The 23,537-nt window shown below is 32.7% G+C and overlaps 1 protein-coding gene across 1 annotated transcript; it reads right to left on the bottom strand.

The window, feature by feature from the left end:
- Positions 1 to 14,128: 14,128 nt before the first annotated feature.
- LOC111792230 (aquaporin NIP2-1) lies at positions 14,129 to 18,275 on the bottom strand. The gene is made up of 5 exons (XM_023673579.2): positions 18,032 to 18,275; positions 17,699 to 17,923; positions 15,293 to 15,487; positions 14,908 to 14,969; positions 14,129 to 14,601 (listed from the first exon to the last, which is right to left on the bottom strand). Exons 1-5 carry the CDS (start codon positions 18,176 to 18,178, stop codon positions 14,364 to 14,366), a joined length of 867 nt encoding a protein of 288 aa, XP_023529347.1. The 5' UTR covers positions 18,179 to 18,275; the 3' UTR covers positions 14,129 to 14,363.
- Between the last annotated feature and the right edge of the window lie 5,262 nt (positions 18,276 to 23,537).

The raw sequence follows: 23,537 nt of genomic DNA on the forward strand, positions 1-23,537 counted from the left end.
ATAAACAACTCTCAATAATCTTGCCAATAATTTTTCTCTGGTGGTTAACAACTTGACAAAAGTTGTGAATTCTTTTATGCAAATTTCATTCTGAATCAATAAAATGTGCGGTGATTACCATGTAATTAATGTTTTGCAACGAAGTCCATGTGTCGGTGGTAAGACAAATCCTTTTGGAATGACTACTAAAAAATCTTTCCAACTTCTTTTTTTCTTTTAGATAGAGTTGAAATATATTTCTAGCAATGGTTACTATTGACGGGTCAAACTTAAGACATGCAATACTACAAAACAATTTGAAACTCTCGTTCTCTGCAAATTTAAATGACAACTCATCCATAATTATCATCTTGGCACATGCTGCTCTACATCTTGTTTGACTAAATAATGAAGTAACAATATTACTACCACCCTTTCTATCTATTTGAAAACTTAGAATGGTTTGTCCTTTGTCCTCTACCTTATATGTGTACTTTCTACACTGATTTTTTAAGTGCTCCATAACTTGCTAGTTCCATAAGAATTAGTATCACAAGCATACTCCTTAGAACAATAGTTGCACTTGCACCTGTTATTATTGTTCTCTAATCTTGTAAAGTGATCCCACGGTTGATTTACTAGGTTTCTTCTTCTTAAATTCAGATTGTGCAGCCAATGATGGCTTCGATGCTTTATAATTACTAGACATACTTGCACACCCAGTTGCACTATTGTTTTCCATCTATAAAAGTAAAATAGAACTATTAGGATTCAAACATTCAACCCAATATGAACAATTACCATAAGATGCATCAAAATTAAAATATACAATCAGTATTTGCAAGAGATATAACAAAAAGAGAAAAAGTTTTCCCGTTATGGAGTTACAGGAGACTAAAAAGAAAAAGACGGCGTACGAGAGAGAAACAAGACAAAGAACGCGAGAGAATGCGTTTGAGATCAAATTCCTTGTGAGATTTGTATTTTGGCTGAAGTTTGTAGTTTGTATTTTGGGGTGAGGTTGTGAAAGAGAGAAAAGGCCATGAGGCTGCGTGAGAGAAGAGACTGAGAGAGTAAAACAAAAGTTCGTATTGCTGAGAGAGAATCAGATAATTATAACAAAGTAGAGAGCAGTAGAGAGTAGAGAGACACGCACACAGAGAGAGTTCGGCTATGAGGAGGATGAGGGAGAGAAATTTGGGCCGACTCAGAATTTCAGAAATGAGACCTTTTTTTGGTAATTGAAGCTAGAATTGTTATTTTAAATTTTTTTACACCAATTAAGTAATTATTGTGCGCTTGAGCTTTATAAGAAGGGTAAGAGACAAGACAAGACTATAGCAATGGGTGGTTGGGTTTTGACTTTGGGCCCTGGACTTCAATTTCTTTTTTTGATCAATATTTTCGGGTTGTCTTTTGAAACCAAAACCCAACCCAAATCAAATTGGGTTAAAAAAGAAATAGACCAAATTCGAACTCGAAATCCAACACAACCCAACCCACCCTTATATTTCGGGTTGGATTTTCGGGTTTTCGGGTTGGGTGTACACCCCTAATTAGTCCTTCCTAGACCTTGACATTAACATTATGGACTTAGGATTTTCCAACTAGTCTCCTGTAAATGAAAAGTTTGTATTGATGGACTTTATTCCATAATGTCTGTCTAACATACCACACAATGTTGGAATGAGAACCAGATGGCACATCATGAATCATAACACATGGTTGAACGACATGCAGTTTTTAAAATTCACCTTAAGATCTTGTGCAAAACTCTAATGAATTGATGTGTTCAGACGAGCCGAGTGATGATATATCACAATTAGAAGAGGCCCTAATCCAGCCATCCATGAGACACCATTGGAACAAGTTAGGTGAATGTCAAAGAATTGCCAAAAAGATTAGAACTCTTGAGACGCCCATAGAATCCAGATGGGTAGGTGTTCTCATGAGTCATATGGTGATTTATCACAATCAAAGGAGGCCCTTATTGGGCCAATCACAATGAACCTCGGACCACCAACTTGGTTTATCAATAAGGACCTCGGTATACCAAAACTAGAGAACTCAAGAGATAAAAAGAACGTAGAAATCTTTCAAAAGCTTGAATAAGTTAGACAACTTTCTAGTTTCCTTGAGATAGCTTATGAAATATTATTATATTTGGTGTTTTGTTACAAAATTAAACTTCCGTTCTAGTCTACTTGATTTCTTTATAGCCTACAAGTAGACTATTAATTATTATTTTTTTCTTTTTTTCAAATTGAACAACAACTAGGAGATCGATGGTTGGAACATACTAGAACTGTGCGGCTATAGTAGACCACTAAATTTGAGTGAAGAGTCGCTTTTCGTGTATTCTATTTTTTATGTACGTCGGGTTTTGTATAATAGTCTCTTTTTTATGCTGGAACTATTAGGGAGTTCTTCGCTCGTCCACTCTTTCAACTGCGGATGCTATGGACCTTCTAACGTTTTCATAAGTTAAAGTAATGTTCAAATACATTATTTAACCATTTACTTTATAGAAATGTTAGTTTAGACATACTAAAAAAGTCATTTAAATTTGGTCATTCATGTCATTGTTCAACTTTCAATTTGGGCTCTCTTTGGTCTTGTAAGGACATAAGCCCAAACTCTCTAAGTTGTACCCAACTTTCCTTGATGTTTATTTACTACTGATTTTATTAGATCTTTTTTTTCTTTCAAAATTAAGTTTGAAACTATATATTTTTTTTTTAATTATTTTTTAAACTAATAAACTTTCTTTCTTCTTCTTCCGCTTCATATTCCCCGTCCCCGTCCCCATCTTTCCCTGTGTCGGCTGCAATTGTTGTTAGTCGATCACTAGTCGTCTCTTGTTATCAGATATTAACAACAATTTTTTTTTTTTCATTCTTCTTGGGAACCTATTCAAATTTTCTATAAGTTTCTACAAAAATTATGCTAGCGTCTACAATTGATTCTCGTTCTATTTTTAATTCACAAGGAAATGTGAGAAAGGGAGAAGAGAAGAATAAGAAACAAATAAAGAAAGAAAAAAGATAGAAGAAATAGATTAAAAGAATATAGTCACCCATCGGTCGACTCGCCATAGAGGTTAAGAAGGTAAATAAGATGAAGGTGGAGATGAGGAAATGAGAGTTATTAGGTGTCAAATCCAAATTGTATATTCCTGATCCAAATTATGAATATGAATTATTACAAATGGTATCAGAACAGTACATTTCTTAGTAAGATGTGGTTCAAGAACGAACCAAAGCGAAAGTTGGTGAGTATATAACACTCTAATCTTGGATATGGATCGTCACACAGGATGAGTGAGACAAAATCTATATCTTGCAGCTGCCTCATTGAATATTCTTCCTTATTTTTACCATGTAAGCATAATATCATGTTAATAGTTGTTATTAGGTACAATATGTAGCTAGTTTTTGGTATAGTCGAAGGCATATCTACTTGTGACGCAAGTACCCATTATTTGGAGACTATAATCAACTTCAGCTGCACATGTCATTACTTGGGAGAAATAGTACAATTCCAGACCTTCCACTTCCAAATCAACTCATTTCCAATCATCTATTGGGAGAAATAGTATTGCCACACTTTCTTTACATGCTCCATTACTGTTGCTTTATTTTCCAAATTCCAATAGATTCTTCACAAACTTTCATTCTACTTCACTAAACAAGTCAAACTATTTTATTCTTATTATTTCATATATGAATGATGTTAATCTTTTTACTGTTCTAGATATATTCATGTTGACAAACTTTACACGGTAACAATTTGAATTGTGTTAATGATATTGTTTACTGTTCTAGTTATATTCATATTGATAAAGTTTGCACGATTCGTGAGAGAAAACTATAGTCCTTGACAAATCTCACCAATACGCTTATCCTTTGATTTTATGTTGATTACATCTATGGATAGAAAATCTTTATCACGATAATGTGACACCCGAATAAAATAAGTATACATGAATGAATCGTTATCATATTCAAATGAGAACGATCTTATGGATATGAGGGTTACAAAAAGCTTAAAAGAAAAGAAAGTTACTACATATACCAACACAGTACACCTCTCTTTTCGCTGACTCAATCATAAAAGTTTAAAGTTAATATGTTTCCTTCAACAAATGAGTTGCAATTAATTTTCACTTTCGTTGCATGTTTTATAAAATGAACCTTAGCGTAGGTCTCATTCATCTCTCCCTCAAATTCATCTCTCCCTCAAATGTCTCTCTCATGATCTCTCATACTAATTGGGATCTCTCTCACCCAACTAGTATGGTCACAATCCCACTTTGTTGGCCTTTGGGACTTGCAACGCAATTGTACAATACCTATTCTCACCGTCAAATAAGTTAGACAACTAAATTTGAGCTGCCGTTAATAAAAATGATGTAGGCCAACCCTCTAGTTCGAGAAAAACAATTCTAGAACACATGAAAAAGTTTTGAGAAAACATTGAAAAAATAATTTGAACAAGAAATGTTAAAGCTCGCGGCAACAAATGTCGATAATATATAACATAGATAGAAGGAATTCACAATTAGTCACATCTCCCTATAATATATTTTGTGGCAAATTAGATTTAGCTCGGATAGATATTATTTTATAAACAGTTATACACTTATGAAATATAATAATAAAATAATAAATTACTAACTAACATGAACACAAATAAAAAGAGTTAACGCTTTGAACAACCATGAACGTAACGTTAAGTATACGACCACAGGTACCACGCCATGGACAAGCACCCTCTTACGTCGATCATCACGTGCAGTCCTGCGGATTTGAACGCAACCTTCTTCTCTCTTATCGTTCTCACGCTCTCGTCCAACCGCTGCTGATCGTTGTTTCCCAATCCTACTGTCAGTGTCGGTCAGTGATGTAGCTGTGTCTGGGCGCTACATGTCAACGTCACTTTGCCCCGGTCTGATGCATAGAACGCTGCACCTAACACAAGTTGCCTCACACTGGTAATCTGCAGATCGCACTCACATCCCTCTATCAATCATGGGCAAGGCAGTGCCCAACCGTCACAACTCACAACACTTGGGCTCAGCTCAGCCTTTGAATCGTGACCCACAACCTTCTCAACCTTGAATCCAAATACTTGATCCATTTTGATACAAGTCCTTCATATCCAGTTTTGTGGGTTCAAATGACTCAATGAATGTGTTTTGGAATAGAAAGTAGTTGGGTAAAGTTCTAAGCACTTTTAGTTACCCATAAAATTTACATTTGCCTTTGCGTCAAATTTTTAGCATTCATTTTAAGGTTATGCTTTTCAACCTATCTTTCCTCAAAGATTTGAGGACATGAAAGTAATACAAGTCCACCGCTAGCAGATATTGTCTTTTTGGGCTTTCTTTTTCGGATTTCCCCTCAAGGTTTTTAAAACGGATTAGGGATAGAGAGAGGTTTCCAGACCTTTATAAGGGCGTTTCCTTCTCCACCCTTACTGATGTGTGATCTCACAATCTACCCCTTTCGAGCCCAGCTTCTTCGTTGGCACTTATTCCTTTCTCCAATCGATGTGACACCCCACCAAATCTACCCCCTTCGAGATCCAACGTCCTTGTGCCAGAACACCTGATATCTACCCCCTTCGAGGCTCAGCCTCTTCAATGGCACATCGCCCGGTATCTGGCTCTGATACCATTTGTAACAGTCCAAGCCTGCCGCAAGTAGATATTGTCTTCTTTGTGTTTTTCCTTTCAAGCTTCCCTTCAACATTTTTAAAACACGTCTGCTAGGCAGAAGTATCCACATCCTTTCAAAGAGTGTTTGTTCTTATCTCCAACCGACATGTGATCTCACATTGACAGTGAGGAGTCATGTTTCACATTTGTTTCTATTCTTAGAAATAATTTTAGTGTCTTTGGTGAATTTCCCAGTTAAAGTTTCTTTGTAGTATTTTTTTTCAAGGGACTAGTTCTTTTTTAGATTTGTTGGGATCTCAAAATGAAAATATTTTAATCACATGTATCAAGTTGTTTATGAATATGTTACACCTTTATTTTATGAATACAAGTTTAAGGAATTATTAGGTTTTTGAGTTACGTGCATGACTCAACGACCTATGCTTAAGATTTGGATGCATATGAGTGAAGACAAAATATGTTTTCAAGACTCGTGTTGGTCGGTAGGGATAATCTTCATTCTTAAAAATGAGGAATAGGCAACATGACCATGTCGCAGAGGATGCAGGAAAATATCAGAGCCATTAAATATCGAATCCGAATTCTGGACATGTTTCATTACAACTAGAAAGTTTGGTCATCACAAACCAATGATTTAAAAATAAAATTCAAATAATTCATCTCTCGATTTTTTAATTAATTAGAATTATTTTAAGTTTAAAAGTAAATATAAATTAGGATCTTGCTATATTATCCTATCACTTAATATTTACCTCACTAAATTAGCTTTAGTTAATCTATGTGACTTCAACATACATTCATGTAAATATTAATACACATATCTAGAGCTACATAACCAATCACAAAAGAATTAACTAACAAAAACATTAAAAAATAAAATAGTTATTAGATAAGATAAACTATCAGTTCCAATATTGTTTAATGAACAATATACGGATTATCATTTTAAAAGTCGATTATTCAATTCTCACATATATAACTTCATATAATTCAATTGATAAGACATTACTATATGAATGATCGATGTTTATGATGGCACGTTGAAGTAGGTTCATGCACTCAAAAGGAGGGATTATTTTAAGTGGGAGACAAGGATCGTGAATAAAATGGAGAGAGCAATATTTTTCTTCAATCCTTTTGAGGACCTTTATCAATAATTGGAAGGAAGGAGGAAGCAAGGTGGTAGGGTTTAACTAGTTATTCAACAACTACAACACTAATCCAATAATCCAAGATGGAGGGCCCCTTCAACACTTCGACACTGATGACCCTTCATATTGGATTCCCTTCATATTGGATACGCTTTTTGTCCAAAGCTGACTTCTCATAGAATGACACAAACACTAACAAAAATTTTATTTTTCTTCCGTCGTTGACTTTCATTTAAACTTTTAAATATTTTTCTTTTTGAGTTGTTGTAACCATTTAAATCCATTGCTAACATTGTTGTTACGTATTGTTATTAACTTCACGATTTTTAAACACGTTCATTATGAAGAGGGTCTAGCCTTACTCTGACTAGTGTCTCTCATTGTCCGATGACTGGCTTTGATATCATTTGTAATAGTCTAAGTTCACCGCTAGTAGATATTGTCCGTTTTAGCTCGTTACGCATTGTCGGCAGTTTCACGCTTTTAAAAGGCGTTTATTAGAGAGATTTTTACACTCTTATAAAGAAAGTTTTGTTACCTTTTCCAACTGATGTAGATCTCACTGTTATCATTTGAACAAATTTAAATATATTACTAAAAATTTAGAGTCTGAACCACTAAAATGTGATTTTCGAAAAAAAAAAATCTCAAAAACAATATATATATTTAAAAGTCTCTCCTAAAAAATAGAATAATGATGTAGTAAGATTTAAACCTAGACTCCTTTTTGTTTCCCCTAATGTTAAGTGTTTCTGTAGTTTTTGATATTGTCATCTATCCAATTGTCAAATTTGGTAAAGAATATAAAATGTCTTCTAACTATTCAACTATTGAGTTAGATGGGATAGATTGGATGATACTCTTTTGTTTGAAAAACTTTATTTTCACTATTGGAGGACCCCTTCTCAATAGTGATGATGTTCAAGACGACCCTTAAAATTTAAACGTTTTTGTGCCGAGCTGACTTTTGATATATTTGAAAGTCTATGCTCATTTATATGTAGAGTATTTTTCAGTTAGTTTCGATGATATTCTTTTGTCTTAAAAACTTTATTTATACTCTTAAATTTATAGACCGTTTATAGATCAATTAATAAAAACTGAATTGGTATCGATACGTATTCTTAAATTCAAGAAAAACCCTAATAAGTTTATAAGTTTGGTGTTAGAAAAATGGTTGTTTATGTATGTGATTACCCACATGGGATGAGATGTTTGCATTTTATAATCTCTTTTAAAAAGGTAAGCATTAATTTCCATTGATTTGAGGAAGACCCTAATTCCTGCTCATCAATCATGAGGGGAAGAGAAAATAAAGAAAAATAAGCATCCCACTCATAATCTTTCATTCTTTTTCTTTGATGTAATTTGAGCCTCATAATCATTTTGTTTTTTTGTTTTTTGTTTTTTTGTTTTGTTAATTATCCTTAAAAGAACATTTTTCTTAACTTATAAAATACATAATCAATATCTAGAAATTTTGGAGATTTAATTTTTAATTAATTTTTATATTAAAATCTACATATTAATTTTTAAAAAATGTTAAATAGTACAAGAAATAGTTACTAAATGAAGTTTTATCTTTTTTGAAATAAAAAAAGGCCAAGAACAAAAAGAACAAAATTAAGTGCCTTGATTGTGGGTGGGGTTATTGTATAAGCCTAATACGAAAATAATTTTAAAAAAATGAGAAAGGTGACATTCGAGTAAAAGAGAGGTATACAAATACATCGAGACCATATCTAAATGAGAGTGATGTTGAAGATAGGATGACTGATAAAGGTTTAAAAGAATTGAAAGTTACCGCCTATGTAAATAAGATACATTTTCCTTTGGTGTCTTACTCATAGAAACTTCATGGTTAAAATGTTTTATTTAGAGCAATTTTATGTTAGATGTCCTCCAAGAAATTTTCTTCTGATGCATGTGAGTGAGTACAAAGTATCATAGAAAGACTTTTGTTGGTCTGTGGAGATAGCTTTCATTCATAAGAAGTCAAGAGTAGGTAACGTGACCATGTCGTGGGGTAATGCTGAAGCCAACCGATGTCAAATCTAGATTCTTAATCCTCGACTTGAGTTATTAAAGAAAATAGTTAAAAATAAAAAAATAAAAAAAAGAAGCTCTCAAATGATTTTGTCTAAAAAAATTTAGAAAAAAAAAAATACAAAAATTACGAAACTACCCTTAAAAAAAATCAAATTGACTTTGGCTTCTCGCATATTGGCGAAAGGTATGATGTAAAAGTACGAAAAAGTCCAGAAGTTTGGTGCTCCTCCACTAACACTACATAGCCTCGCGAGAACAAGGGTGGCAATGAAGTACCTATGAGACAAAAATATCTTGGAATTTTTAAATGGAACCTTTATTTTTTTAAAAAATAAATTATTCTATAACATACCTGTTTAAATATTTTGTATATTCTATAATAATATGAGTTCTAAAATTAAAATATTATTATAACAGCCCAAACTCACGTTTAATTGACGCCTTTTAAAAACCTTGAGGTAAAATTCTAGAGGAAAGCTTGAAGAGAAAATATCAGCTAGCGGTGGGTGGATTGTGAGATCTCACATAGGTTGGAGGGGGAGCGAAGCATTTTTAATAAGGGTGTGAAAACCTCTCACTAGTAGGTGCATTTTAAAAACTTTGAAGGAAGCTCAAAAGAAAAAACCCAAATAGAACAATATCTAGCCGTAGGTGGATCGTGAGATCCCACATCGATTGGAGAGGGGAATGAAACATTCTATATAATGGTGTGGAAACCTCTCTCTAGCAGATGTGTGTTAAAAAACTTGAGGGAAACCTCGAAAGGGAAAGCTCAAAGAAGATAATATCTACTAGCAGTGGGTGGATTGTGAGATCCCACATCGGTTGGAGAGGGGAACAAAACATTCTTTATAATGGTGCGGAAACCACTCTCTAGCATATGCGTTTTAAAAACTTTGAGACGAATGTTGAAAGAAAAAACCTAAATTGAGACAATATCGACTAGCAATTGACTTGGACTGTTACAATGATTGTAATTTTGGTGTCACGACTTTCGAGGTATAAAGTGTGAAATGAGTAAACTAATATCCATCGAGTTGGAACAAGCTATTTAGGAATGTAGTTACTCAAAATGAAAATTAGAGGCGAGTGAAATGAATTTAAAACCTTGATTCTAATGAGATCAAATATCCATATCAACAAGCTCTGATAATTATTCGGAGTGGTTTAGCTCGATCTTAAACTTGACTTTTCTAATTAGGGTAACTCTAGTAGCTTATTCAAAAACACATCATCGAATTCCCTAACCATTGGTACCGAAATCTTGGTGCCTACGAGATTAGACTTTTACATTTAAATACTCGAACACAAAATTTTAAAAAGAAAATCACCGTGTAATTTAACCAACACAAAGTTTGGGATAGCAAGACTCCCCAAAAGCATGGATAGTTTATAAATTTATTCTCTCTCATCTCAGTGTTCTTCTCTATATGCTCGTTATCAAACTTTTGTGAAGATGGTGGGAGAGATTCTTCAATATTTATGGTTGGTGTTAGGCCATGACCTACTGTCCACTATTACAGGTGGTTGTTTGAACTTTTTGTTCAAGAGGGATACAGAGTACAGGTTACTTTTGGAGATTCCCATGATTCTTGCCTACCTAGTGGATATATTTGTCCCTGTTTTACAAACATGATACTATAGACTGTTTTAATTTTAATTCTTTACCCTAGCTTGATATAGCTAAATGTGAGCATGACTTAACGATACCCACATTTATTGTACTAAAAGATTTGTATATGTATTTTTTTTGTTGACGATATCTTTGGTGGATTTAGCATTTGAGTAGATATCACCCTTTGAAGTCTTTGATATCTACTCAAGTCAGCGTAAATATACTAAATCTACCAAAGATATCATCGAGACAGAAATATATATAGAATATTTTTAGTACAATGAAAATGACTTATCGTTAAGTCATGCTCATGTTAGACGGTTTTAATCTCATCAAAATCAGATAACAAAAGAAAAAGATGAAACATAAAGCATAAAACATAGTTCTTGAGCGAAGATGGAAATTCAAGATTTTGAATAGTTTGGGAAGTTTTGAATATGGTAAAAGAAGAAATCCAACAACTAGAGTGGAGATAGAAGTGTGGGTTGTGGAAAGCCTGCATCTTCTTTGTGTTCATATTTGATTCCCCTATGGTTTGGCCTGTAACTTGGAACTCTATGCAACTATACGTTTAGTTGTTGGATTTCTTACACCCGTCACTTTGCTGTTACTAGAAGGGTTTGAGTCAATGGAACTAAGTCAACATTAGTTTATAACTTGTGTTGAATGATTGGACTTACTACTAAACTTTTTACTCATAAAAGTGATATTCTCATTAATTAATACAAGTGTCATGACTTGATCTTTAACGACTAAATTTAAAAGATAAATTCATAAGCAATTACAAATCAAGTATGGTTTCAAAGTTTTTTATAAAATTGGAACCAAGGAACGGGATAAACTGGAACCAAGTAACGGGATACAAATTTTAAAGGACCACAACCCTTATACTTTGGATTGATGCCTCGAGATAACCCTCCTCTATGACCGAACGCTCCTGAATGCTCCACCTCGACTAACCATTAGCAATCGTATGAAAAAAGAAAAGTAAAATTTGGTGAGTATAAAAATATTGTGTAACCAACCTACTTGTAGCCTCTAATCGCATCATTGACCTAATAAGTTACCATGGGCTTCTCTCTAGGTTTTAGGAAGTTCGAGCCTAGTTTCTACATCTATTTGAGCTTCTTAGGAAGCCTTGCAATTTTGAATGGTTTTCTTGTTGTCACAAACCCAATCAAGGTCTAAGAGTCGTTCACCTTTTCTCGCATCAAGGGTGTACTGGACGACGTATCTGAGCTCCAGGGTGAACAAACTTTTTTATTTTTCAAACTTATATAACTTACATTGCCATGGAAGTGAATGAATGGTATCCTAGATTTGGAGACATGACCTCGTCAATATTATAGGTTAGTATGGCGTCATTTGTCTAAACATTTATGTCTGAGGTGAACTAGTAACATTTCCATAGGAACCATAAAGTTAAAAATTTTGGGGGAGCAACTCCGTGCATAAGTCAGTTACTAAGTCTACTTGTGCGGTCCCTTGTCTCCTCTGAAGACAACTTTATAGCGCAGAAATTCTATTAAAAAAGCCCTTGCCCAATTCCACATCATAGTGGCACCTAGTCACCTCAATATGCTATCCTATCTGACCTAAATCAAGCTTGACAATACTAGCTCTTGTATGTCTATCGCTCACATGGATGCTATTAGATCTGAACTACGTTGCTAATAACATTAGTGGCATACTAGATGAATTAGGTGACGGAGACTGATGATACCATTCACACTACTAGTAGGCCTAGTAAGCTTTTTTAGTCTTATATGGGTGTTGTGGAGGTAACTAGGTTCTTAGGCGATATATGTGATTTAAATCTATAACATCCAAAGTGTTAAAGGAAGAAGAAAGAAAAAAGGAAAAGAGAGAAAAAGAATTACTCAATTTCGTCCGGAATCGAAGAAGAAGGAAAGATATGAGTTTTATGTTTTTTAATTCAATTTTCCTTCAAATTCGAGAGTTGCCTCGGTTTCTCCCTAGTTTTTGACAATTCAAAATCATAAACCTACTACCCTCTACGTGCTAAGCTTTGGAAGAAATCTCGACAAAAAACGTCTCTAGGTCGCTAGATCGAAAGTCCTACGACAACGGTCTTTTCTCCGAAACCCTCTCCCTTCTTTCTTTCCTTTTCTCTCTTCTTTTCTTCCTCCTAGTCTCCCGGCTAAAATTACTAAAATATCCTTGACTTTTTTTCCTACTATTTTCTTTTATATTTGTTTTTACGAATTTTAAGCATTTTTCTATTCTACTATATTTTGAAACACTCTCAACGATCCTTAACAAAATACTTTCGATTGTCTTTTTCAGATCAATTTTCTATGAAACACGACAAGAGAAGAGGAAACACCACTAACACCGAACTTCAGCTCAAAATAATTCTTTCTTTTTTGCTTTTTAGTTCTTCTCCATTTTTGATAACTTAATTAGTGAAATCACGTTTAAATTATTATCGGGTAATAATCACATTAGTTGAAAAGTTAAAAAGTTTTAGTTAAAAAGACATCAAAATAAGTATGAAGATTGATATTAAATAAAGGAATGAAAGAAGTGGAAGACAAGTTGATTCATTAAGAGGGGTAGGGATTATATTCAACCACTTTGTACAACCTTTATCCACAAATGGAAGTCTTCTCTCAATAGTGGAAGGTGAAGGAAAAAGAAGGTAGCTCATTTTGAACAAGTGATTGCTAATGGTTGGTCGAGACCTTTCTTCATCACTGGTACTAAACATAGAAAATTACTATTCAATGTAGCAGCCACCATATCAATGCATACATTCATAAAAACATCTGTCTATGTTCCTCTTTAACCTCTCTCAATAAGTTTATTGTATTTCATACCATATAATTGCAAACCCATATCGTTCTAGCTCGTAGAATAGATTTAGGTGTTTTTGATCGTGTATGCATATTTAACTTAGCGTACAAAATGCAAGATAAGAACGGCTTGCATTATTTTATGTTTTCAAAAATTTATAAATTTGTTTTCAGTAGTTAAGTTGTGGTAGTGTATTCTCTAAAAAATGCTTCGAAGTATTAAAAATTTTAAGCAACCAGTCTCAAATGTTTAGGACGGTATGCATTTAGTAATGATCTTAATCAATATAAAGATAAAAAAGGTCGTGTCTTACCAATATAAATCACTCTAATAAATTCGAAGTAAAAATATTATAGAATATTCAACCTAATTTTTAAAAACTCAAATTTTAATATTATATCGTTATTTTTTACATTTTATTTTATGTATAAAACAAATAAATAAATGATAGTGTTGTGCCTCCATTTTTACCTATAGAGATATATTTATATTATATATAAAGAGTGAGGTGGAATGAAGATTTGGTAGATTCGAGGATGAGGTTGGATATTCCTCGTTTTCGGTTTCATTTAGCTAACCGAAAGAAGTCTCTTTTCACTTCTCTCATTTACGTCCTCATTTAGGAGTGTGTCCCCATGAAGTCCCGACTCTATGACTTAAATTAACATGTTTAGTCTGAATTCACTTAATTTGTATAATATTATCTTTTATAATGTGTAATCTCGTACTAAAGATTAATTTTCTAACTATTATATTTTCCTACTTCTAAAACACTTAAAAATTATTAGGATTGAAATTTGGCTATCGAATGATACAAAAAAAAAAAAAAAAAAAGCATTACAAAAGTAGAAATTTTCATTTATAGAAGATGCTAAATTACAAAGGCTACTTCTTACATAGTGCTAAACTATAAGAAAGTAAGCTTAAGGTAAGCTTTCATACGCTGCTAGATGGTAATAAGTAAACTTAATTGTAACATAGTACATGAGATCACTATGCTCATTAAACACTCATACTAGTTCACATTCTTTCCAATACTTCAAGGTCGTATTGGAAGATGTCGAGTTAGTGTTCATCTTTCACCTTCACCAACGTCGGATCTTGACATTCTCCGAAGTTTGAGTGAAAATGAGTGAGGAGAAATTAAGTGCACAGGTTTATCACTGGCACGTATGAACTTATATGACCATGCCCCTAATAGGGTTCCTGTAACCGGCCCAACAAAGTACACCCAAAGTCCTTTATAATTATCACTTGCCATTGCAGGTCCTAATGTCCTCACAGGGTTCATCGACCCACCTGATACGGGTCTGAATTGTGGCTAACACAAATTCTCATTAGATTTATTTGTTTAATAATATGTCAAGTATAAAAAAACGTGTCGAGCAAAATTCTCCCGGGTACTTACAATATATATTTTTTAATAAAATAATGTGGTTTTGTATGGTTTGTGAAGTTTAAAAATTTGTGATTGGTAGTCAAAAATCATGATTTCAAAAGAATAATGATAAAAATAGGTTATGTAAATAATAATAATAATAATAATAATAATAAATAAAAAAAAAAGTAATTTTTTATGGGTGAAAATGGAAACCAAAAATCGGGTTTTTCCTTACCCAGCCAAGATGGATGTGATACACACGGCAGAACCAACTGCCAAACCTGCCAGCTCTCCCACCTGTCAAAACAACAGCCATTTATTTAATGAAATCAAAACTTTAGGAATAAAAGTTTATTAAGTGACATTCTTTTTAATTTCTTTCATTTATACTATACTTACTAACTATATAAATTTAATCAACCTTTACTTATATTTAAATTTGACGTGAGATCCTACATCAATTAGAGAGAAGAACGAGTGTCAGCTGTGAGATCCCACATCGGTCTCTTCCTAGCCGGCGAACTTTAAAATTTTTGAAGGAAAGTTTAAAGAAGACTATGACTGCTAACGATCAAGTTAGACTGTTCTAAGACAATTAAAAGAAAAGTATAGAGTCTTACGGCTTTGGTATCGGTTGCAACAGCACATGTGACAAACATCATTGAGAAGGTAACAACAATCTCCATGACGAGTGCTTGTAAATCTGATCCTGATGGCGTGGTAGTGCCCAAGTGTTTGATGGGATGTAATAATAGGCGCAGTGTAAAGGCTGCACAGGTTGCCCCACTCAATTGAGCTGCTGCATACAATGGAACCTACCGACCACAAATACTTTCAATGTTACTTTCAATCTTTTCCATTGTTTTTCGACCAATTCACACAACCACATAATTTGACATCTCATTCTCTTACCCACCCACCCACATATATTCTTGCGTTTTGCTTACGAATTTGTTTTGAAGCTTCCCATCTTATAAACCTAAATATGTATTTCATGATTGATCTTCTAGTTTCCCCATGGTGTAAATCTAAACTACTTAGCTTCGAAATCTTGTTTCTTAGTCAGACGTTTTAGAACTATGATTCTTCAGGGTATAGTCAATCTAGTAAGTTACATAGCCTCAAGCTAACTTTGGGAAACTATCTGTAACAATCTAAGCCTGCCCTTGATAGATTTGTCAGTTTTTGCCCATTATGTATTATCATTAGCTTCACAGTTTTAAAACACATCTGCTAGGAAAAAAATTTCTACACCCTTGTACGGAATGATTCGTTCCTTTCTCCAACCAATGTGAGATCACACGTTATTTGGAGAGGGAAACAAAACATTTCATATAAGAATGTGGAAACTTCTTCCTAACAGACGCGTTTTAAAACTTTGAGAGCAAGCTTAAAAGGAAAAGCCTAAAGAAGACGATATCAACTAGTAGTGGACTTAGGCTGTTACAAATTGTATCAAAGTTTGGTTATCAGGCAGTGCGAGACACTAGTCACAGTAGGGTTAGACGAAACATGTTAAGAGACCGAAAGTTCCTTACATTTATTAGATTAACAACCTACCTACTAAGTCTAATACTATAACTCCAACCAAAACTTGCTCAAACAAAAAAATTATTAAAGCGTTAAGACAAAAAGGTGTATGCTTAAGAAGAAAAATGAAAGCAAAAAAGATTAGAACATAATAATTCTATTGATTGATTGGATTCTAAAAGTGAATAGATTATCCAATCTTGACTATAGAAACACACATGAAGATATGTTGTCCTTTGGTAGACCTTCCACTCCAAATGGGCCAATAAGTTTTTGGTGGACATCCCCATCCCTATGCCTATCTCTATGCTCTAAAGTGTTGGAATTATGCTACCTAAATGTCACATCCCATTCCTTGGCCGGCGATGAAGCCAAGGATGTGGCCATAAAAGGCTCTCAAAAGGGCATTAGGGCATTGTCGATGTGGCTGAGGCTCAAGAATAATATTTGTGTTGGACCCTACATCATGTGGGCACTAAATATGGACTAGATTTCCCCTTCTTCCTCTCATCATCTCCTTTATAATTCTTTTCCATTATGAGCATAGTGACACTTCTAGACTTACCAAACTAAATCTAGAAAAAAAGGTCGATTTAGAATTTCATCAAACCCGTCCAAATTTATTGTAGAAACAGTCTAAACCACCATTGTAATTTTGGGATTGATCTTTTTTCACGATAATACTATTTCATCGAGAGAAAATAAGATTTAAACATTCAACTCTTTTCGACCCTGTTTGAAGCTAGAATTTAAGAAATTTAGTTAAAATTTATTTTTATTATTACAATACATCAATTTGATACTTAATAGAGTTAAATTAACTTAAAGTTGAAATACATCATTGATAAATTATTGTACTTGTTAAATAATTATAATTTAATTTCTTAATCAATTAGCTTACATAATTATTGGAATTTTTATTTAATTAGATTAGATTACTTTTGACTTCAAAGATTAAATAAAGAATATATATATATATATATATATAAAATATATTGAAATAAAATTAAGTCTAAATGCTTGATTCCTTTATTAACTATATATTCTTTTTCAAGCGTTAAATTTTTAAAAAAATATAATTTTAATTCCTCAATTTTTTTCTTAAGATTTTATAAAATAATTTACAAAAATATTAGTAGGAGAAATTAAATAATTTATAAAAACTTTAATAGCAAAATTAGGGGGAAAAATGTAAATTAAGTCTAGATGAAAAGATAAGACATTAAAAAAAAAAAAAAAAAAACAAACATGTAATAAATTAAAAATATATATACATATACATATATATATACATATACATAATATATATATATATATATATATATATATATATATATAAGAACACAAGAAGTTAGTAATTTAGAATAAAAAAATTGAAATAGTTGGAGAGATTCAACCGACAAGATAACATGTGAGAGCAAATGATTAGGTCATTGATTAAGGAAGAAAATATTATCTGACAATTTCAAAGAAGAAAAGAGTTAATAGATTGAGACCTGTTTCCATGGAAAGTGTCGTGTTGCAGCAAAAGCCGTGGTGACAGCCGGGTTCATATGGGCGCCGGAAATGTGTCCGACGGCGTAAATCATCACCGTCACAATAAGGCCACCGGCGACCGAGGCACCAAGCTGCGACACTCTTTGTGCATCGCTCCCGTTCAATGCCGCCGCCCCACACGTTACAAACACTAGCAAATACGTCGCTATCACCTCCGCCACAAGCTACAATAAAAAAAATAAAAAAACACAAAACACGTCTATTAACCAGCTGAACTATATTCAAATTGGCTTTGTTTTGTCGAAACATAATAATAATGGTAAGGATAGTACCTTCCGGGAAAAGCCAGGAGGGTAATGGTTTTTGAACAACGATCCGAATTGGGAGCGTTTGGAATCGGGGTTTTCAACGGAGACGAATTCTTCAACATCGACAACGGATTGTTGTTGAACAAGCTGAGGATCCTGAGAGGAACTCATTTTTGGAGGAGAAGGAGGAGGAATAACCCTTGTCTTCTCGCTCTGTTTCAACGTAAACGCTGATAATATTATAAAATCTGCGCTTATGCATCATGTTGAACCAGGCTACCCTTTTTATAATGAAGGTGAACACACATGTAGTGCTCCAAGTGGTTGGAGATTGGCATCTTTTTCTAATATAACTCCATCCTTTTAAATTCATAATAATTTCCCTTAAATTATAAATTTAGTTTTTATAATATGACGACTAGATATTATCCTCTTTGAATTTTTTTTTTTTGGACTGAAGTTTTCATATTCTTATAAAACATGATTTATTTTCTTCTTCCGTCCGCGTAGGATCTTATATATCTGGTGTAACATATTTACGAGGGATAGAACATAGAATTTAGATTTATGAATTATTGTTCTATCATAGATAGCAAAAAAAGAGAATGTCACTTTAATTTATAATGTATTTTTATCCAACTCATTTACTTTCTTTTAGGATGTGTGTCATCATTATTTAAAGTATATGTAATGACTAAATTGGAAAACAATATGGAGAAATTAAAAAAGGAAAATAAAGAAAAAGAAATTAGGGGAAAGTGGAGAAATTGGAAATTGGAAATGAAATAAAGAAAATGAAAAAAAAAGAAAAATAAATAAAATAGAAAAATTAAAGGAGGGGTATTTTGGTAATTTTAGGTTTTATTTAAATTAAAATTGAAGAAAAAAAATAAAGAAAATGAAGGTGAAAAATAAGGAATACACAGCGTTATCTGGGATTCGAACGCACGTTCCCGATCAGTAGGCTAACATGTTGCACACGTGGCTCTGCGCGTGGGTGAGCTTCTGACAACGCATGGGACATGTTGTTTTTTCCTCTTTTTATTTATTTTTTTCGATTCGACTTTAATTTTATTCTTAATTTAATATTGTTTTAAGGCCTTCTAAGGAATTTGGTTCTATCCAAATCAAAATAGGAGACAAATTACTCCAACAAGGAATAACCAACGTCGAGCTATTTGGACTAGCTAATTTAATTCTTACTTATTATGTTTAGAAATTATTATCAAGCATATATTTGATTTAAGTATGAATTAAATATAGTAAGGTCTTTTCATTACGTCAGGTATATTATGATTCGTTGAGCATATTTGAGTTGCGTGTAACACTTAAGATATTTAGATAAGAAATTCGATCATAATATGATGAAATATATTCTTAGTACAAATTCTAAGAACTAGGTTTCGATGTACGATGAATATATGATTGAAGCTTGTACTCATTGTGAATGATCATGTGTTTTAGTGATAGTGATGAATTTATGAACATGTTGGGATTTCTTGATTAGTTTGGATACTATGTTTCAGTTAAGTTATGTTGATTGCTTGTGTGGTATGTGCTCTACTATGTGTAGACGGAGAGAGGTAACTCTTATTCGTCAACTTGGCTCATAAGGCGACTACTGCAAAGAACGCATAATGAAAATTGCTTGGTACGGGATGCAAAAGGTAGGCTCGAAGGATGTGATATAGACTCGGTTAGTGAACCTGTCTTGAAAAGTAGAGGTTTACATGTGTACATTATATCTTGGAAGTATAATAGGCCCCTTTAGAGTTTAACCATTTAGTTGGATGGGAAAGATAACGAAAGCACGTGATCAACATGTTGAGTGTGAAGTTAAGGCCATGAGTATGCCTAACTGTCAAGCTTGCTATTTTAGGTCACTAGAGAGTTTAGTACACAAGTCATAGAATGAGTCTTATCTACGGTCTTAAAGGGTCTATTACAATATAATTTGAGAAACATAGTTAATCATAACACCCTAAGACTCTTGTACGCTGAAAGTCAAACATTAAAGAGTTGAAGTGTGATATCCCACATTGGTTAGGGAGGAGAACAAACCACCATTTATAAGGGTGTGGAAACATTCCCTTAGCAGACGCGTTTTAAAGCATTGAGGGGAAGCCTGAAAGGGAAAGCCCAAAGAGGACAATATCTGCTAGCGGTGGATTTGGGTCATTACAAATGGTCAGGACGCTGGGCCCCGAAGGGAGGTGAATTGTGATGTCCCACATTGGTTGGGGAAGAGAACAAATCACCATTTATAAGGGTGTGGAAACCTTCTCTTAGCAGACTCGTTGAGGGGAAGCTCGAAAGGGAAAGCCCAAAAAAGACAATATTTGCTAGCGGTGGATCTGGACCGTTACATGAAGAAAAATTAAATAACTCGAGAGTAGGGAATGATAATCTAATTAAGCCAAATAGTCTATGCCCTACTTATATAGTGACATAATCTTTCGTGACTTTTAATCCTTACATTACCTTAGAAGTTCACTCTAATCCAAGTTCATTGTAGCTCATTAATTATCCTTAGAATATTGATCCTTGTGACAAAGTCATAGCTCTATGGTTCATATTATATTGTATTAAATGATGTGCAAGGGACAGTTTCATTAAATATAGAGTAGTTTTCATAACAACCTTATTATATTTGTTTTTAAAACAGCATCTTGTCAAGTTGTCACAAGAAGGAAATAAATAAAATAACTGTCCATGTATAGAATTTTTCATTCATCATCTTTTAAATAATATATTAAAAAATATAGAATAACCAAAATATCTCCAAATTTAAATATAGTAATACATTTATCAAAATATCTACCTAAGTCAATGTGATAAACCATTCACTTTTAATTATATTAATGATCATTTTTGTCGGACTTTGATGATACTTCCAACTATACTTATTCGAACAAATCATTACGAAATTTTCACTCAAATAGTCATCTATCTGTCTAGCTCTTATCCAGATCAACTCATTTTCTCTAAAGCACACTGTCTGTCCACTAACATAATATATAAAAGATTTAGTTGTTGGTTGAGTCATTACAGCTGCAGCTTGAATTGTTGCTTGGGTCGTTGAGTCTTATCCCAACACTAGAGTTTGTAGAATATTAGTCACCGAAGTTAATTGAGCATTGATAGAGGTCAAAACATCAGCTTCAAGTATTCTTCGAGTCTTCTTTCCTGAATTTTCACTCAAATAGTTATCTATTCGTCTAACTCTTCTCCATACCAACTCATTTTCTCCCAAGTACACTGTATATTCAATAAAACTCTACCACTAATCTCTATCATGGCTATGCCTTTGAGAACTAGATTAAACCAACATAAGTCTGACTCTTCTGACACAATTGTAAAGGACAACAAAATCATGACATATCTTTACAATGACATGATATTATTCATTTTAAGCATAAACTCTCATAATTTGCTTATGTTTCCTCCCAAATTAAAAAAAATAAAATAAAATAACTTGTTTATATAGACATAATCTTCCCCTTATCTCGTCTATACTTAACATTTTAATGATATTTCTTTTTATAAAATTGAGACTATTACCTTAGCTATATAATAATCTTTCATCATAGCCAATAATTGTCCTATAACAAAGCTCCATGTCGAATAATTAATGAGCAATAAAGATGATATTGACCCGTGTAAAAATTTTTATTTATAAATTTAATGGGTGAGAATATAAGAAGATACTTCTCCGAAAAATTAGAGGTCTAAATCCTATTCTCATATAGTTAATTAAAATACCAAACATATAGAATTCATTATTTCTTCCCATCGCATGTGTGACTAAAGATTCAAGTTGTTATAAAGAAATGACAACATGAAAGGGTCGAGCCAAATCTCGGAGGAACCTCTCGATCCACATATAATTTTTTTATGTCTATTATAAGTTTAATCTCTTGTCCTATATCCTTTATTTATTAATTTAAATGACTATATGGTTAATAGTAATATTAAATATAATATAAAATTTATATGATATCACGTGATTAAATCATGCGAATATAATTGACAATTTTTTAATATATGTGAGTGGAACCCGATGACGAGATTATTCAATTAAAATATAGTAACTAAATGATATTTTGAAAGAACATGAAATTATACAATTTAAAGAAGTATATTTATATCGGTTTATAAGTTTTTTATTTTTTTTTATTTTTTTTTACTCTTGGATTTGGGTTTGATGTTGAAAAGAGATTGAAATTTAAAATTCTTATTATTAATATTATTTTATTTTTATTAATACAATGATAATATTGATATGTTCTAAAAAAAAAAAATTTTAAGCTATTATAATAATCCAACTCCACTACTAACATATATTGTCCGTTTTGGCTCGTTACGTATTGTCGTTAAACTCACTTTATTGTTTTTTTAACAAGTCTATTAGGAAGATGTTTTCACACCCTTGTAAGAAATGTTTTGTCCCCTCTCCAACCGATATAGGCTCTCACAATTCTCCCCTCTTTGGGGCCGTGTCCTCGCTGGCACACTGTCCGGTCAAAAACTTTGATACCATTACTAAGATATTGTTCGTTTTAGTCTATTATATGTTACTATCCGCCTCACACTATTTCAAATTCATCTCGGAAGAGATTTGCACACTCTTACAAAGAATATTTTGTTTGTCTCTCCATTCATTATAAAATCTCAAACCCATAGTCTAGTTATATCGACTTAGCATGTCCCATTTGTCATAATTATAAAATAAAACTATGAATATTTCTTTTTTAAATGATCCTCCTACCTTTTAATGAAGTCTCTAGTTGGTCTTCTCAATAAAATCATTTTGTAATGATTTCTTCCAGATATAGGAGAGTAAAATTAGATTTTAGATATAAAAGAAAAAATTCCGTATTTATATAGAATATAATTTAAAAAGCTTTTTGTGACATTCAAATAAAGAAGAGGTACATGAATTAACTGAGATCACGTATGGATGAGAGCGATTCAGTCGATAAGATGACTAAGAAATACTTAAAAAGAATTAAAAATCACTACCTATGCTAACACGATGCATTAGAATATTTGCTGAAACCACCACACCTAGGTGTGAAAGTTATCTATTTATAATCAAATAAATTACAAAGATAGGGAAAGAGTAATAAATGGAAAGATACTATTAAGGAATATCTAGATATTTGCCTGTTATTATTATTAAATATGATATGTGTGGTAAATTATAATTTAGTACTAAATATCCTCAACAGTGCACCTTTCTGATTCTTTAATCATAAGAACCCGATAAAATGAAAATGTCGGGGCCATCAGATATCGAATTCGAATTTCAAATCTTGATATAAATTCGAGACATGAGTAAATACATTATTTTAATGTATAATAATTTATAATTAGTAAATTAAACGATTATTTTTATTCTTAAAAAAAAAGAGTTGATATTACATGGAATGAGTACCACAAAAAGAGTGGAGTCTTTTACAAGTTGGCTATCAACAAGTTCAATTGATGCCTCAATAATAAAGGGAGGGTGCCTATATCATTTCGTGTC

Source organism: Cucurbita pepo, chromosome 4, assembly GCF_057944985.1.
Source record: "Cucurbita pepo subsp. pepo isolate OVF chromosome 4, ASM5794498v1, whole genome shotgun sequence".
Taxonomy (NCBI): Eukaryota; Viridiplantae; Streptophyta; class Magnoliopsida; order Cucurbitales; family Cucurbitaceae; genus Cucurbita; species Cucurbita pepo.